Source organism: Brienomyrus brachyistius, chromosome 9 (assembly GCF_023856365.1).
Source record: "Brienomyrus brachyistius isolate T26 chromosome 9, BBRACH_0.4, whole genome shotgun sequence".
NCBI classification, from domain to species: domain Eukaryota; kingdom Metazoa; phylum Chordata; class Actinopteri; order Osteoglossiformes; family Mormyridae; genus Brienomyrus; species Brienomyrus brachyistius.
The window spans coordinates 26,883,253-26,900,667 of NC_064541.1; the positions used below are offsets into that span (position 1 = coordinate 26,883,253).

The window sequence follows — 17,415 nt, forward strand, 5'->3', positions numbered from 1 at the left end:
TAGAGGGGCAGCTGTGTCATTTTATCTCAGGGGAGGCACTTCCGCCCCAACCAAACACACACCAACCCGGCAATTAATGACTTGCATCCTTGCAAATTTTGAGTTGCCTCCTGGTTGTGGATCAAATTGTGGCAGTACTTCCTCACAATCAGTTTTGATGCCATGGTGAATGTTCATTTGAGCAAAGCCGTTTTAGAAACTTGCTGAGCTTTAGTGGAATAACATTACATCATAAAACAAAAGATCAATCTGCAGAAGGGATTTCATAATGAATTGTAATGCTGTTGTGGGCTGATACTTTGAGACCCCTTTGAGTGGTGAATGAGCCGACAGAATCCTTTCCCTACCGTCTTCTGCTATCTTCTCCATGATCATTTACTGCAGGGGTGGGTAATCTTATCCAAATAGCGTCATTGGGTATGCAACTTTTGCTGCAACTCCCTAATTACATTATTAATTAGAGGACTGATTGGCCGAAGAATCCTTACTGTACATCTGGGTTTGAGCATATGACCTACTGTAAACGTTACCCCAAAAACCTGCATACACACCGGCCCTTTGAGGATAACATTAATCACCCCTGGTTTACTGCAATTATCTCCACTATTTCTATTCATAGTTGTGTCTTTAGAGCTAGAGCTGCTGATTATGAACATGGATAAAGTTTAAATACCAGCTGGCAATGATGGCATGTGACCAATATATTGTACATCTCCATGCGTTTGTTCAAATTTCATGAAGACTATAGGCCTTATGTCATACAAACGTGTGGCATGGTGCAGGCTGGGAAAAAGGTGATGATCCACCTGTTTGTTATCAAAACAGAACACAACAGGGAACAAAGAGAGCAAAAAGAAAAGGACCACGAGGGATCAAAAGCAAATGGAGAAAAACAGAAACCGGGAACAAACCAGAGCATGGAATGAACACTACTTAAGAACTAAAAAAACACAAGGAGCAGGACTAGGCAGTACACTATAAGAACCATTCCAAACACAGACATACAACTACAATGAACTATCAAAGAACAGAATCAGAACAGGCACTCAGACACACAGCTAACTAGACACAATACAGGACGGGTGAGAATCATAACCATTTAACCTTGCGGTAAACAAGGAACAGGTGTGTTACAATTAAAGAGTGAAAGAAGAGGAAAGAGGAAATTTACAAACACTAAGGGTTAACTAAAAGAAGGGAACCTGAGCAAATGGGACAAGGAGCAAAAGACAAGGAACAAACTGAAATATAAAAACACCAAAAACAGTAAAGCATCGATAACCAATAACACAGGGAAAACTAAACAGTATAGATGAGGCTTTTTCCTAGTCAGCTTTGAACCCACAACCTGCAGGATCTCGCTCTAAGCGACATACTTTATGCCACAGTCTAGGGACCTAGGGAAGTACATAGGGACTGAAGGGCGAGTGACATGGGGGACAAGGTTGGCCAGCAACACCTGCTGTCAAACAAGGAGAAGACATAAAAGGCAGGATCAGATGGGTGCTGACCCTGACACAAATAGTAATAAAGTTGTTTTGCTCATGGATCATGAGAGCGAAAAAAATCATGATTGGCCAAAATGCAGAAAACACATTGAATACATGTCTTGCCTTTTTCATATCCATGCTATAAATTCCTTGAGGTCTCATATGTTACATTAACAACTGACGTGTACAATGGGTGACTTTCCATTCATTTTCATAAAAACATTGAAGAACTATTTTGTTCCCGTCCTGATGAGCATGTTGTGCTTTGCTGGTAATAATTAAACTTAGTTCGAATATCACCATCTGGTGGTGTAATTTAATACTGCACCATAAAAGGAGTTCAAGTTCAGTACATGGATTGCCGAAAAACAGAAAGGTAAGACTGCAGTCTCATTTAAAATGTGATGCCCCCCGAAGACAATGCCGCCCGACAGAAAGCATGACATATTTTGAAATCAGCAAGGGGGATTCAGTTTTCGATGATTGGTCAGTGATGCTACAATTTTGGCAGTCAAATGGCAGCAACTTTGGCTGAACGACCCTCCAGACCCTTGCGGAGTCCAGCTGGGTGGAAAAGGGGACAGAGAGACAGTGGAGTGAGAGAACATGGGATCATTATAGAAACAGTAAGAGAATATAATCAAGCACTTTCACCATTTGTCGAACGCCATACTGTCCATGACAGGTCCCGGTATTATCACGATGGTGTTTGTGGTGAGCTCTCCACTCTTCCCCTCTCGGGGTAAGTCATCCGATGTGACACAGGTCGGTCTCATAGCTTCAAGCGTCGGAATTCAGACTCTGGTGGCAGAATTTGCCATGGTTACATAAATGCCTTCCGGAATGCGGAAAGTCAAAAGCAAGTACTTAATCAGCACACTGGTTGCAGACAGAGTGAGAATTAGATTATTTTTTTGATCCTCAGATAAGGACATATGTTCAAAAAACCTCAAACATGATCTGCCTGATAATAAATAAATAAATAAACAAACAGACAGACATACAAATAAATAATACAATTAGACCTGGAGGTCTGAATGACAGAAAGGACCGAAAGTACATAACATTATTCTGTAAATAATGTTTGCAAACACCAGAATTTTTTCCTTATATTAATTTAATTTGGAGAAGAATATCAAAAAAGATCAAAATGAATTATAATACATTGAAACGTACAATGAAAGTAAAAACGATGTGCTTTGTGCTGATTAGGTTAAGCTACGGGTGAGTCTGTGGTGGTAAATCTGGAAATTTAGTGCATTTGTTCAACCACTGAATTGCATTGCCTGTTCTGGATATTGAATTTCGCTCTGGAAAGCAGGCAGAGATGCCCGGTGAGAGGAAACCACGTCACCCGCCTGCTATTCCTGATCTCCTCCTCCCTCTTTAGTGGAAAAATGCTTTTGTGCAGCACCTGCTCAGAAAATGTTTTCTGGTGTCAGCCAGGTCAGGTGTGCTGCTGCTGAGCAGATTGCTTAACCTACATTCTTTCAGGAAATAGCAAGCCGTTAAAAACAGCCACTAAACAGTTTCATAAGCTCACTTACAATGGGTCAAACGTAAAAACACTTCCTCTTTCATACATTCTTGTCCGAGTTGCCCCTGTGCCGTAATTTCAACATGGCGGCTTATACACTCAACAGTAATTCTATTTTACAAATCTTTTAAAATGTTTATTTTGTTAAATGTAATAATAATTATAAATGCAAGTGCACGTGTTCGATTTAGAGAATACCATATCGTGACTGTAAACAGTATCCTAGCAGCAATATCAGATTTTTTCCAGACTTGCTAGTGTTTTTTGGTTTGTCTGTAGTTTTTTTGCCTCTCGAAAAAAGAACATCGCTATGAATGTACTAAAATATTTTATAAAGCTTTTAATGTGGTTTGACTAGTTTTGTTTGTCTCTCGGAAATAATCTTACTCCAAAACTGCTAAAATATAAAGCAACAACACACAGCAGCGTATTCATGTTTGTTCCGAGTTGTGGTAGCTCGAACGGGAGATTGTCGGACGTGATGTCCACTCAACTCAGAATTTCCGAGTTCCGAGAGATAATCGAACGCACCATTAGACATGAAACTTAAAACCCAAATGCTAATTGAATGTGAGACGTGAACATCACTGCTTTGAGGTTGTACAGAATGTAATAGCAAGCTTCCAGACACTAGAGGTCACTGTTGGGGTGCCGGGAAAGGGCCTGGCAGGATTTTTGCTAGAATGAGGCCTGGTGTAAAAACCCCTGGGGGGCGGCACTGCTAACATTCTGTCAGACCAAAACTCATGCCCCACCCAGCCGCCAGCGATTCACGCTTCTCTCCTCCGCCTCCCTGCCTGGGTATTCTCACACTCCTCTTCCTCCTGTTCCTCCATTTCCTCTTCCTGTGCCCCTCAGAAGCTGCTGACAGTATGAACCAGGCATCCTTCCTGTACTTCGCCTATGGGAGCAACCTGCTGAAGGAGAGGCTGCAGCTGGAGAATCCCTCAGCCAAAGCGCTCTGCGTGGCCCAGCTTAAGGTACGTGACCCCTGGCTTCCTGTAAAGCAGGCGAGCAGCTGTCAGCATGTTACCAGGCTGCTAACCCATTCCGCATGCTTATTCAAAGATCTCTAGACTCCAGTCCTCTACACTGTTATTGTTATTTCTGTTACGGGCTGTAACTGCTAATAGTGTAGCCTATAAAAATTGTCTCTTGTGGGACTGTGAACATTGTTACTGTGTAGTGCCACTGCTCAGACTGTAACTGTTACTATTAGGTCTGTCTGTTTATGACTGTAATCATTACGGATCATACTGTTAGACTGCAACTTGTAAGACTCTTATTCTATGTTCTGGGTACATTTGAAACTATATGTTAAGAACATAAGAACATAAGAACTATACAAACGAGAGGAGGCCATTCGGCCCATCAAGCTCGCTTGGGGAGAACTAAACTAATAGCTCAGAGTCGTTAAAATCTTATCTAGCTCTGATTTAAAGGAACCCAAGGATTCAGCTTGCACTACATTATCAGGAAGGCTATTCCATACTCTGACTACACGCTGCGTAAAGAAGTGCTTCCTTAAATCCAGCTTGAAATGTTCTCCCGCTAATTTCCACCTATGGCCACGAGTTCGTGTATTTAAACTAATGCTGAAGTAACTATTTGGTTGAACAGCATCCAAACCTGTTAGAATCTTATATACCTGGATCATGTCCCCCCTAATCTCCTTTGCTTGAGACTGAACAGATTTAGCTCAAGTAACCGTTCCTCGTATGACATTCCTCTAAGACCAGGAATCATTTTTGTGGCCCTACGCTGCACCTTTTCTAAGGCCACAATGTCCTTTTTAAGATATGGTGACCAAACCTGCACACAATATTCTAGGTGAGGTCTCACCAAGGAATTGTATAATCTTAGCATTACCTCCCTTGACTTAAACTCCACACACCTGGAGATATACCCCAACATCCTATTGGCCTTTTTTATTGCTTCCCCACACTGGCGAGAATGGGACATGGAAGCATCAACATACACACCAAGGTCTTTCTCATGATCAGCTACCTTTATTTCAGTGACACCCATGAAATACCTGTACTTTATATTTCTGCTCCCTAGATGGAGTACCTTACATTTATCGACGTTAAATTTCATCTGCCAGGTATAGGCCCAGTTACTAATTAAATCAAGATCCCGCTGTAGCTGCTGAGCCACTAATTCAGTATCTGCTACACCACCCACCTTGGTGTCATCTGCAAATTTCACCAGTTTACTGTATATATTGGTATCCATATCATTTATGTAAATTAGGAACAATAGTGGTCCTAAAATCGAACCCTGCGGTACCCCACTATGAACGCAAGCCCACTGTGACATTGTGCCTCTTATAACTACTCGCTGTTTCCTATCTGTTAACCAGTTATCAATCCAGGTCGCTACGGTACCTAAAATACCAGTCGCTTTGAGTTTAAGTAGGAGCCTCTTGTGGGGGACAACATCAAAAGCCTTTTGGAAATCTAAGTAGATGACATCATAGGCCTTCTTATCATCAACTTCCTGAGTAGCTTCCTCAAAAAACTCCAACAGATTTGTTAAACAGGATCTACCTCTCCTAAATCCATGCTGGCTATCCCGCAAAATGTTATTGGAGTCCAGGTAATCTATCATTTTCTCTTTGATTAAAGCCTCCATAACTTTACCAGTTATACAAGTTAGACTGATTGGCCTATAGTTAGACAAATTACTTCTATCCCCTTTTTTGAAAATAGGCGTTATGAAGGTGTGCTTCCAATCAGAAGGTACCACACCTTCAGATAAGGATTCTAGAACTATGATTGTTTTCATGATATACATGTCTGGTAGGACTCTTACTTCCAGTGTTTCAACTTATTTTTCTTAACTGTTTTACCTTACCTAAGTGTTACCAATAGGACTGAAACTGTTAAAGGTGTTGCCATTAAGTCTATACCTATTAGCATTGTATGAAGGCCAAGGTTTGGACTGTAACAACTAAAATTTCCCCCAACGATCGACGAAGTGGTTAGTCTCATCGCTGAGCTGCCACCATTGGAACTGTCACTGTCAGCATTGTGCCAACCCAAGCATGTGACGCTTGCAAACAATGTGTTTTTAGGTGAGTTTCAGCAGAGTGACAGCTTTGTTGGACATTGTCTTTATGGCGAGGAGAACCCCAGCTACACAGACACGTTCACTGCTAAAAGAATGAAAACCGCTGTGTTTTGCGGGACTAGGACAAAAATGGCCTTTTGTCACTGCCACAGATGCGTGATCATGCACCACGGCCACACCTATGAGAGTTTATGCCACGTGTCATGGCAGTAGAGATCCGCAGTAATCCAGAGTGTGACAGAGACGAGTCAGTGAATTACTCAAATAGGCCTTACAATCTACAGAAAATACATCACTAACCTCCTTCCTCTTTTTTTCCAGGACTATAAGCTGGCGTTCGGGAACCACCGGGGATTGCCAAGCAAACGCTGGCATGGGGGCGTGGCCACCATCGAGCACAGTCCTGGGGAAGATGTGTGGGGCGTGGTGTGGGAAATGAACACTGATGACCTTGAGTCCTTGGATAGGCAAGAATGCTCTTAATGTGTGTTTAATCGACCCGGTGACGAGAACTTCTAAGCCTGGCCCCTGAAGATGTGTTAAATCTGGTCTTCAGTTTACCAGCAGCATTAAGTAAACTGAACCTTAGCGCATTCATGACATTGTTAAAGAGGGAATATACAGAATGTGATGATATTCCTTACCTTTTCCCTTAACTGATAAGTAAAAGATCATGTAAGACAGTGTTACATTTCATGAGTGACACAGGGGCAGTATCTGTGTGTCCTCTCTACCTGACCAGACAGGAGAACGTGAGGTTCGGCACCTACAGCCCTGTGGAGGTATCAGTATGGGCATCCGGACAGGAGATCCCGAGTCGTACCTACATCATGAACAGCTGTGTGTACGCCTCGCCTTCCCAACAGTACCTGAAGGTGCGACACTCCCTCCCCTGTCCGATACTCCCCTCCGACACTCCCTTCATCGCTTCCTTTTCTTCAGGACGCCTAGAGTGAACGCGGAGACACACTTTGCATGAGGCGGCGGATAACAAACACCGAGTGTTTATTTGGAATGCAAAGAAAGAAAAATAGACAGACGAACCAAGAAAAAAAAAATCACTAAAAATATTTTTCGAAGCAGTTTAAGAATTGTAAAAGGCTTTGGGATTTTTGTGGCCTTTATACAAGAAAGCATGATTCTGATAACAAAAGGAAGATGGACAGATGGAATGGAAATATGAATTAAATATCAATTTACTGCAAGTGCATGTTGAAGGAAATATTTTGCAAAACAATAAGAAACATTTTACATTGTGCTTTACATTCTGAACATGAAGAGCAAGGTGTTTTGAGTTACCATCATTTAAAACTGCAAAACTAAACAAATTATTAAAATCAGCTGACTGGCTGCTCTCAGCAAGCCATTATGACATCATCTGTTGGGCTGGATGCCTGGGTGTGGCTGTCCTTTGTATGGCTGTCCTGACCCTGACAATCCATTGTGAGGCTGAGATAATGGTTTCAGTGGCAGTTCATTTAGGGCTTTGGAAGCTATTGAATACAATTCTGTCCACAGGCCCTACATCCTGCCTGCTCTGAAGAATATGCCTTCCATATTTTGTCAATGATAGACACCTGGCACTTCGGTTTGACTGAAGATAAATATGTCAGTTGCTTGTCTGCCTGTGTTTGTCAAGATTCAGGATGATTCTGCACCGGTTTTGAGGGTTAACAAGTACACTAACAATCAGCCCCTGCTGTAAACGTCAGGTGCCTCATGGTAGCACTGTAGCCTCACACATAAAGAGTTACGGTTTTACCAATGGTAAAAAAAAATGTAAAAATACGTGCCTGGGGTTGGGGAGGGGTCACTAAAAATCACCATCCAAGGGGACAGTCAGGCGCATATTTTCTATGTTAGGGATCTCAGGGTCCTCTTATGAGAGTTGATTTCCTTCAATTCAAACACTTTAATTTCGGTCTACGGTTCATTTCTACCTGGTTCCCACTCTCCCAGGTTATCGTTATGGGCGCGGAGCAGAATGGTTTACCGGAAGACTATCAGAAAAAACTAAGGTCCATTCAGACAAATACCTACGAAGGGACCCTAGTTGTGATGGATGAACTGGATAAAGCCGTCAAAAAGTCGAGGAAAAAAGTCAATCATCAGTCTGACTAGCAATGCCTTTTCTGGTACAACCATATCTGTGCACCCTTTCACGTAGGCCTTGGTTGTTTTAACCATGATACGCACCTGTCACGTACAAGTGGCCATCTGTCTGCAAGCCCCACTAGATGTCTATGTGTCAGCAAAGGTAACCTGCAATAGAAAAATTGTTTGTCTACATTATGGGAGAAAATAAAACTGCATTTCTTGATTTCTTGCATTTATTTGTATTTGTGCTGTCATAGGTCAGTCCTGCTCACGGTACGTTTTTCCTTCAGATGAAATAAAAGGCTGTAAACACCAAACAGTAAAGCAAATAAAAAAAAAAGGGAAATTCAATGTCAGGCCTACCCATATAGATTATCACTTTATTTGGACAAAAATGACTTAGCTGTGCATGTAAATGTACTGATTGTTTCTTTCTGCAGGTTTGTGATACTCCTGTGATCCCCTTCGGGGTAAACTTATAAGCCAATGAATAGACAGGTCTTCACACCAGTGGTCAATCGCAATGTTAATGCTGGGGTCATTCGAGCCTCTTTGTTCACCTGGGGGTTGGGGAGGGCAAAGCCTTCCAACAAGGCAAGAATTCTCTAATTCTCTAGATCTTCATAATATTATGTTATATTGGTTTAAGACAGAGACCATTAAATCAGTCACACTTAAACCACTGAAATGGGCATCAGCATGTACATTTATTAGACACTAACATTAGACAATCAGCTTTTCCCATTGTGCCTTTCTCTGTGACCATTTGGGACCTGGGGCAGGGGCCAGGAAGCAGGAAGAGAAGGGGAGAGGGCAGGATGGGTTTATGGTCAGTGGGTCCTCCAGGATCTGCCTGCGGGCTCTTTGTGACTCAGTGGGGGTTAAGATGAGGTTGCTGATGTGCCGATCTGATGGCCTTTGCCGCGTATCTTTGGAGCCGAGCCGGTGGTTTCCTCCCGGGTGACAGGGTCAGAAATGTGAACAATTGAAAGCTCATATTAATGTATCTTTGGTAACACTTTACTTGACCGGGCACAAACGATGGAGTACCATGTTATTATCCATCCATTTACTGAAACCACTTACCTGGTTCAGGGTAGTAGGGGTTCCAGAGTCTATGGGCACAAGGCAGGAAAGAACCCAGGATGGGGTGCCAACCCATCGCAGGGCAGACTCACACAGGCACACCTACGGGCAATTTGGTATCTCCAATCAGCCTTGGTATGTTTTTGGAGAGTAGCCAGAGGAAACCCCACAATGACATGGGGAAAACATGCAAACCCCACACACATGGAACCCTGGAAGAGAGTCGAACCCAGGCCCCAGTGGCATTAGACAATTACAGTACTAACCACTGCACCACCTGTATTGTCAGACAGTATGCTTGTGTTATGCATTGTAAGCATTATACAAGATGATGTCACAGGCCCATCCTTCTGCTTTGTCAGTGAATTTACTACTTTGAATTTACACTCTCTGTATATGTTTTGGGGGCGGCATGGTGGTGCAGTGGTTAGCACTGTCGCCTCACACCTCTGGGACCCGGGTTCGAGTCTCCGCCTGGGTCACATGTGTGCGGAGTTTGCATGTTCTCCCCGTGTCGTCGTGGGGTTTCCTCCGGGTACTCCGGTTTCCCCCCACAGTCCAAAAACATGCTGAGGCTAATTGGAGTTGCTGAATTGCCCGTAGGTATGCATGTGTGAGTGAATGGTGTGTGAGTGTGCCCTGCGATGGGCTGGCCCCCCATCCTGGGTTGTTCCCTGCCTCGTGCCCATTGATTCCGGGATAGGCTCCGGACCCCCCGCGACCCAATAGGATAAGCGGTTTGGAAAATGGATGGATGGATGGATGGATGTGTATGTTTTATGTAAATAAATTTACATAAGAATACGTAAAAAATATGTGTTACACTGGAAATATGTAAATAATCTTGTCTTGAGTGCAATTCATGCAATACATTATTATAACACTTATTTATTGGCACAACAAACAAGTATAACTAACTTTTGTTCAGAGCAGATTTTAGTGTAAATCACATAAACAATTATCTGATTTCCGCTTGTTCGCCATTTGTCTGGTACTCGTACCACACTCTTACAGGCCTAAATGTAAGTTTAAACAGACATTTTAGACTTAGGTCTATCTTGTTACCAAAAACAAGAGAAGAATTCAACATAAGTATAACATAATCCATGTATATATATTTCGTTTTATTTGGAAACATTTCAAAAGAGTCAAAAATGTATAACATAGGACAATAGGCCTATTTAGTTTAATCGTCACTAAGCATACCTGAAATGTAAATTTTTTCCTTCACTCATTTCCAAAACAAATGTAATTTGTTTAACCAAAACTCAAAGTCAAAAAGGGACAGGCTGAGTTTAAAGGGCGAAGTCAGCTGCTTTCATCCTCAGACCGAAGGCAGCGCGCAGTACATTGACACTCAGCTCGTCCTAGGATGGCACCTTTGTTTGCGTGTGTTTTGCTTTTATTAAGTTTGCTTCCGAAAGAGGTGCAGTCGATAAAACACAACGAAACGGTCACATCAAACTCGACGAATGGCAACGGATATTTTATGTACTTCGCGTACGCGAGTAATTTACTAAAGGAAAGGCTTCGCCTCAACAGCCCTTCTGCGGTCTTTAATAGCACCGGGAAGCTTAAGGTAGGCAAACTATTTGATGTCTATTTTCATGTTTTCTAAACCATATTAGCTTCTCGTTTAGATCCACGTAAAATGTATTAGGCTATTTAAAACATTTTTTTATTTTGGGGAGAAAAAGGGCAGTCCGTCCTCAGATATTCATACAGTTTGAATAATAATATAACAACGAATAAGAGAATCATTTCCCCGTTAGTTTTCTCGTATTTTTAAGCTTAAGTCTTTAAGTAGCTGGTGTTAAAAATGAACTATTGGTAAAAGCAAGGCAAAGCTAGAAACTCGATCTAAACCTATTAATTTGAATGTAAATTCAATGCATTTAAAATATAAAAAAGACGTTAATCACTTTGCAGAACGGAGCGATTTGCTCATAATGAATATCACAGTATTGCCAGGCTCCCAGAGTTACAGGGCCTTATTGATTTTCTGCTGTTTGCTGTCCATGAACTCATGAGGGCTTGTGAGTTAAATATTGTTTACCGATGTACTGACTTCGCCCATAATATGGTGATGTATAGGCAGTAATTACGTTAGGATGATTGGCAACTATTATACATTTATTATGTTTACCAGTTTACCTAAACCTGTATTTCGTGTAACGTAAATAATGCACGTTTCACATAGTCGTAATAATACGGTTAGGGTTTGTAGTGAACATGACACTGTTGAAACCTGAGATCAGGTAAATCGGTTTTTAAGATATTCCTATGTTGAGGCTGAACCGAATCCCGCCATAGGAGCGATTAATAGTTCCAATTAATATAATTTTTTGAGCACGACGCTTTTGTCATAAGACCTCTGCAGCTGCGCAGAGTGTGTTGGATCTGGCCAACCAGGACCGTAATTGGGGAACCCGGCATTACTGTAACTAACTTCATTCAGGTAACTATGATTCTGTTTTTCTTGGTGTTTCAGGGTTATGCCTTAAAGTTTGGGCTTTGGGGTGACCTGATGAACAATGAGACCGTGTGGCAAGGCGGGGTGGCCACTGTCGAAGAGCAGAAGGACAGTGAAGTCTGGGGAGTTATCTGGAAGATTAACAGTGAGGATCGCAGAAATCTGGACAAGTAGGTGACCTGGACAGGGGGGGGGGGGGGGGGGGGGTTCTGTGCTCTACTGCACCTGGAGCGAATGCTCCTAATGCCCTAGGAACCAAGTCGCCAGAGGTCCGTCTCCAAACAGTAGCTATGCACGCCCTCAAATGTGTCATGTGATCAGAGGAGTGGTCTAAGAACTTAGCCATCAATCCTATAAGTAACACAGGCTACACCATTATCTGAGGCGGCGTTGACTTGGCCCCCCGTCAGTGTCATCCCCTGAGATCACGGAAATTCATCTTAATCTTAAACGTGGCCTGGGCTCCACATGGGCTTCCGCTGCTCCTGTGTGCAGGTGTGAAACTGCTACAATGCCAGTGACCAAATGTTTTTTCCCGCCGTTCACTGGAACAGAAAGTGAAGTCAACAATATTTGGAGAGCCAGGTTCCTAATTAGTGCTTATGTCATAGGGAGGTCTCTAAGGCCTCAGGTGAAAAGCACTCTCATGAAACATGCGTATGACTTGGTGTTTTTCTGCTTCAAGGCAGGAAGGTGTGGACCGTGGTCTGTACCGCCCCCTTGAGGTGAATGTGAACACGACCTATGGAGAGATCCCGTGTCATTTATACCGAATGAATAACTTCACATCTAAGGTTCCCTCGCCTCAGTACAAGCAGGTAGGCCTGTTCCAGGTGCCAGACACCTTTCAGAATATCACAGCTGATTCACTGCTCTACATAAATGGCAAATGACATAGATCTCTGGTCTCTTTCCCTCAATGTTAATGTTAAATTAAAAAACGCACAGAATGAAAGTTCACAAACTAAGCAGCTGTCAGTGTATTTGAACTGATTTTCTCCTCTGTGTTAGAGTCCCAGCACCTCACACTTGTAGTCTTGATTTCTGCTCACACCTGTGTGCGGGTTTATGCGTTTTCCCTGTGGATGTGCAACTTTACTCTGGGTGCTCCAGTTTAGAATCTTTTTTTTTTTTTTTTTTTTTTTAGAATTTAGTGATCAGTGACGACACACAAACAAAAGATGTGTCCTCTGCATTTAACCAATATGCGATATCGTGACATAGCAGGGGGCAGCTGTTTTAGCACCCAGGGAGCGGTACCTTGCCGGTTGGGGTTTCAAATCAACAGCCTTACAACTACAAGTGGGCTTCCATAACCATTAGGCTACCACTGCCCATTTTTAAGCGCATCACCTTTTATAAATTGCAGGTATCCATCGCCTTCTGCATTGTGTTTCCTGGGAAAGCCTCCCAAGTTCCATTTGACACTGTATGGGATAAACCATTCCGAATGATGCCCGCTTAAGTCGCGTTGCGCGTTTGTGGATTTTAATAACTTTCGCAGGTCCTGTGCATGGGCGCTGAGCAGAACGGCTTACCCCTGGATTACGTGAAGAAACTTTGTACCCTGGAGACCAACAACAGCAATAGCACCTCCATGCTGCATAAAATCTTTCCTGCAAAGCACCGTGAGAAAATCCCGTCTCACGTAGGTCAACCTTGATGACCGCAAGTTTCCCTGCTGTATAGGACAGGAAGACAGAATACAGAAAATGGTAATTTTGCATTAACCCCATCTAACAGGTACAATTCCTCCATAATGGTTTTCATTTGGAGTGTGTAACGCAAGTGTAGTTATGAAGCCAGTAAAATATGCTGTATCTTTTGTACTAATCCAATGCGGCTGTTAATCATTATGTGAAAGGGAGCTGGTTGAAAGCTTGGATATTACTGAAATAAAATCATATGAAGCATAATGTTTTTGCGAGCTGATGTTTCAGTTATTCATTAAATCATTGACTGATTATTACTGTGCCCTGTGTCTGTGTAGTTTGCGTTCTTCCTATGGTTGAGTATATTTTCTCTCAGTACTCCAGGTTCTTCCAAATTCCGGCAAATTTGTGTTAGTCACATTGCTTTATGCTATGTGCTTCCAAGGATAGGTTATAGGATCACGACAGCCTAGTACCGCATAGAAGGGGGGGGGGGAGTTAGACGACCTGGACGCCGGAGTGCCGGTATCCAGCTGGTTTTCTGTCCTTACTGCCTGAGATTATTTTTTTTTTAATTTGTTTAAAATAAATAGCATTATGTGAATTTAGATGTGCCCTACACTCTGTAAACTGAACTTATATATTCCTCTGGATAGTCCGGTTGCACTTCAACAACCAAACATAGAAAAAAACATACAATTCATGAGAAGAAGTGGTTTCCAAGGCTACTTTAAGGTAAGACAATACAAACTTCATTGATCCCAGGGTAAAATTTTTGAAAAAGCGTTTCTGCCTGATTTTGAACCCGGCTTCGGTGGGGCAGGAAGGGCATCATTTTACCGAACCGATATTATCACACTGCGGGTGCAATTAAAATGAAACACAATCACATGAGCAGGCTCCAGTCCATCGGCCGTTCGGGCGCACGTTTCACAAACAGCGACGGAAGTTAGCATTAGCATAGTTAGCAACTATGGTTTTGGGAAACGCACACCGGAAGGTATCTCAGTCGTAAATAGAGGATCGTCTGTATTCTCTTTCTTGAATCCTCAGCAAATGCTATTGGCTACGGAGGGTGTTTTGTGATGATATTTAACATATTAATATGTCATTTAAATTATATTTTATATTGTCATTTTAACAAAAATACTGTTTATAGATAGATCATTTAATGAGTGAGCATTGTGACACCTGGCAAAATGGGACAGTTAAACTTTACAGTTAATGTATGCGTCTGGTAATACGATATTTTCTGTTTTAAATAGTGTTCAAGGGGCATTAAAGTATTCATAGCTTAGATATATATTAATGTGTCTCTCCCCCCTCCCCAATATTCAGATGTGCTCACAATGCCCACCCAAAAACTACCAAAATAATATACATAAAAACAAATTTGCTGTCCCACCCTGGGCAGATTGACTCGGGAGGCTTGTCCTTCCATCAGCTGGGACACCAGGGAAGTCAGCAGATCTACCTGCTGCTGGAGTTGCTGGGTCTCCGCGGGGTCCATACTGTCTTGGCGGAGTATTCTGTTGTGACCGGAAAGCAGGCAGGAGGCAGACCCCATATTGCAGAAGAACAGGAGCTTTGTTAGATAAAGCCAAGTCGGGAATCCAAAGTCGTGGTTGGGATGGAAGCAGGAGGTTGAAAGCCGGGGAGGTCAGTCCTACAGGGAGGCACGGAACTAGACGACGAAGGGGAAGGAGGAATGATGGAGACGGGACAGGAGTGCAGGACAGGGCAGGCAGGTGAGACAAGAGTTTGCTTGGTAATGCTCCAAAACATGGCAACAATACTTCGCAACGTATGCGAGAAATCATCCGCTTTAAGAAGCGGAACTAACCAGGGAAATTGCCCGCAACTGCTACAGTGTGGGCGTGAGAAACATCATCAGGCCCAATGCCAAACCTGCGTGAAGTTGCCCCCCTTCACCATATGTTTCAGGTTTCAACCAAACTGTGGCCTGTACTACGAAGTGGGGTTACTGGCTTATTGGGGTAACTTTGCAAGGAACTTGATGACGTGTGGTGTAACTTCCATTTTTGTTGTGGAGCACTCATCTCTATAGTGCTTGTAAACCTTATTGTTGTGTCTATAATTAGGCACCTGTGTGTGTGGCTGTGTTTAACCAATTGGATCATGGGTGCGTTTATTTGAAATGAAAATGAACAGACTTAGAAAGCTTTTGTTTTGAAATTGCAAGGAAGTGACATCATGATATATCCATCCGTCCATTTTCTAAACTGCTTGTCCTCCTGGGTCGGGGGGGGGTCCGGAGCCTATCCCGGTGGGGGAAACCGGAGTACCCGGAGGAAACCCCACGACGACATGGGGAGATATTGCAAACTCCTCACACATGTGACCCAGGCGGAGACTCGAACCCGGGTCCCAGAGGTGTGAGTGTGGAAGTAAAATTGGACATTGGTAGGCCTGGGAGGGGGGGCATATTGGGTCTGTTATGTCTTAGGCCTTAGGCAAGAAGAGATTGTTTTAAATACTGTGTGACCTCGCTTCGCGATAGCTGCCTGCAGTAAGTTCCGCAGACCCTGAAGAAAGCTCGGACCTTGGAGAGGCAGACAAGGGGGGGGGAGAAACCACCTGCAGGAGGAGATTCGAAGCTGCCCCAACTGGTGCACAGTGAGTTATAGCTTTATAGAATAGTTGTGGCAGACAATATATAGCAAGCTATGCAGTAGTGCAAATGTATAAGTAGCTATGTTAATCATACTAATCATATATTAACCATGTATTTGCAGTGATTCAATGACAAGGATGTCAATATGTTAATCATTAATCAATTGAACACCCAAACATTAATTGTGATTCAATGTCATATGATCAATATCTATATACATATCTCAAGTAGAGTCTAGAAGCCGAGACAGATTCCGGTAAACTGAGCTAGATGGGTGGATTTTACCTTGTCACCAAGGTGAACCAATAGAGCAGGAGAATGGTGTTATACATTTGAGCTCGGTTTGTTGGTGTTTCGTGACCAGTCAGGATTTAGAGTTCCTTATTGGGAATTGGGAGTTATGGTTTATCAACTGGTTGCTCTGTGAGCTTCGGGTGACTTGGTACCAAGTACCAGAGTGTGACGGGAGGCTTTGCTGAGTTGCTTGAATAAAAGAGATTTCCTTTACCCACCAAACTGAGAGGTCCGACTTTTATTCTAAGTGTTATATTTAAAATTTTTCTACCACATGAGGCAACAGTGCTAACCACTGCACCACCATGCCACCCCATCATCATGTGTTTCTGTGTCAAATGTATACAAGTGTGTTTAGTGTTTTGCAAATCACGGTGTGTACTGTTTTGCAAAAAGTGTGAAGCTGACAATGTGCAAATCTGGGCTAGTGTTGAGTGTTAGGTTTCGCTAAATGTGATAAAGTTTTAATTTTAGTGTATAAGCAAAAAAATTGTAATAGTGTAGAAAATATGCTGGGACCCTTGGATTTTTTTATTTTGGACTATTCGTATCAGCTCATATAAATGTTTAATTCATAACCAAAAGTTGAAAAATTCCACTGTATACTCGTGTAGGTCATTGACATGACACAGTCAGGTAGAAATTATATACATATAACTCTTACGTGGTTATTGGTGTCAGGAGAAAAATGTAAGCCTAAGAATAGACAGTAATTTATTATAATACATTTGTAAGCGGGGTTTTTTAAAATGAACTGATTATTTCATTAATTAACTGAGAGCAGCGAATTATCTTTTATGCTGTTATCTGAATTTATGAGAAAATCACTGGATCTGGTGGTAAATGAAGCAAATCAGCTAACATAACAAATCCCAAATTAAACCATGGGCTAGCTATATCTTTCAGATCTGAGCCGAATTAATATTTGATGTTAATTAAATTCAATTAGCCCTCTTTGACACCAAGGAACTCGATCTCTCCCTCAAGTGAATGATGAAAGCGATATTGCTCTATAACTCGCGTTACAGTTTGTATCAGCGCCTGCAGTGTGACCAATCAGCGCGCTCGTTTCGTTGGCC

General features: G+C 42.5%; 2 protein-coding genes across 4 annotated transcripts; both read left to right on the forward strand.

Annotated features, from left to right (window-relative positions):
* Window positions 1-1,844: 1,844 nt before the first annotated feature.
* Window positions 1,845-8,419, forward strand: ggctb (gamma-glutamylcyclotransferase b). 3 transcript variants are annotated; one of them, XM_049025444.1, is made up of 5 exons: window positions 1,845-1,866; window positions 3,886-4,007; window positions 6,421-6,566; window positions 6,842-6,974; window positions 8,059-8,419. In XM_049025444.1, the coding sequence occupies exons 2-5, from the start codon at window positions 3,900-3,902 to the stop codon at window positions 8,218-8,220; spliced, it is 549 nt and encodes a 182-aa protein (XP_048881401.1). In that variant the 5' UTR covers window positions 1,845-1,866; window positions 3,886-3,899; the 3' UTR covers window positions 8,221-8,419. The 3 variants fall into 3 exon arrangements, with proteins under 3 accessions (XP_048881401.1, XP_048881400.1, XP_048881399.1); XM_049025443.1 differs by lacking the exon at window positions 1,845-1,866 and adding an exon at window positions 3,085-3,132; XM_049025442.1 differs by lacking the exon at window positions 1,845-1,866 and having other exon boundaries at window positions 3,679-4,007.
* Window positions 8,420-10,591: 2,172 nt separating this feature from the next.
* On the forward strand, window positions 10,592-13,719 carry LOC125748804 (gamma-glutamylcyclotransferase-like). Its single transcript, XM_049025445.1, has 4 exons — window positions 10,592-10,861; window positions 11,774-11,925; window positions 12,441-12,573; window positions 13,260-13,719. The coding sequence occupies exons 1-4, from the start codon at window positions 10,655-10,657 to the stop codon at window positions 13,416-13,418; spliced, it is 651 nt and encodes a 216-aa protein (XP_048881402.1). The 5' UTR covers window positions 10,592-10,654; the 3' UTR covers window positions 13,419-13,719.
* Window positions 13,720-17,415: the final 3,696 nt, after the last annotated feature.

Excerpts from the sequence above, each read along its gene's own strand:
- ggctb (XM_049025442.1), top strand. The coding sequence starts at position 3,774 with ATGCCCCACCCAGCCGCCAGCGATTCACGCTTCTCTCCTCCGCCTCCC. Across the intron at positions 4,008-6,420 it reads TCTGCGTGGCCCAGCTTAAG|GACTATAAGCTGGCGTTCGG; the intron begins GTACGTGACCCC and ends CTTTTTTTCCAG. Across the intron at positions 6,975-8,058 it reads CTTCCCAACAGTACCTGAAG|GTTATCGTTATGGGCGCGGA; the intron begins GTGCGACACTCC and ends CCACTCTCCCAG.
- LOC125748804 (XM_049025445.1), top strand. The coding sequence starts at position 10,655 with ATGGCACCTTTGTTTGCGTGTGTTTTGCTTTTATTAAGTTTGCTTCCG. Across the intron at positions 11,926-12,440 it reads GATCGCAGAAATCTGGACAA|GCAGGAAGGTGTGGACCGTG; the intron begins GTAGGTGACCTG and ends TTCTGCTTCAAG. Across the intron at positions 12,574-13,259 it reads CCTCGCCTCAGTACAAGCAG|GTCCTGTGCATGGGCGCTGA; the intron begins GTAGGCCTGTTC and ends TAACTTTCGCAG.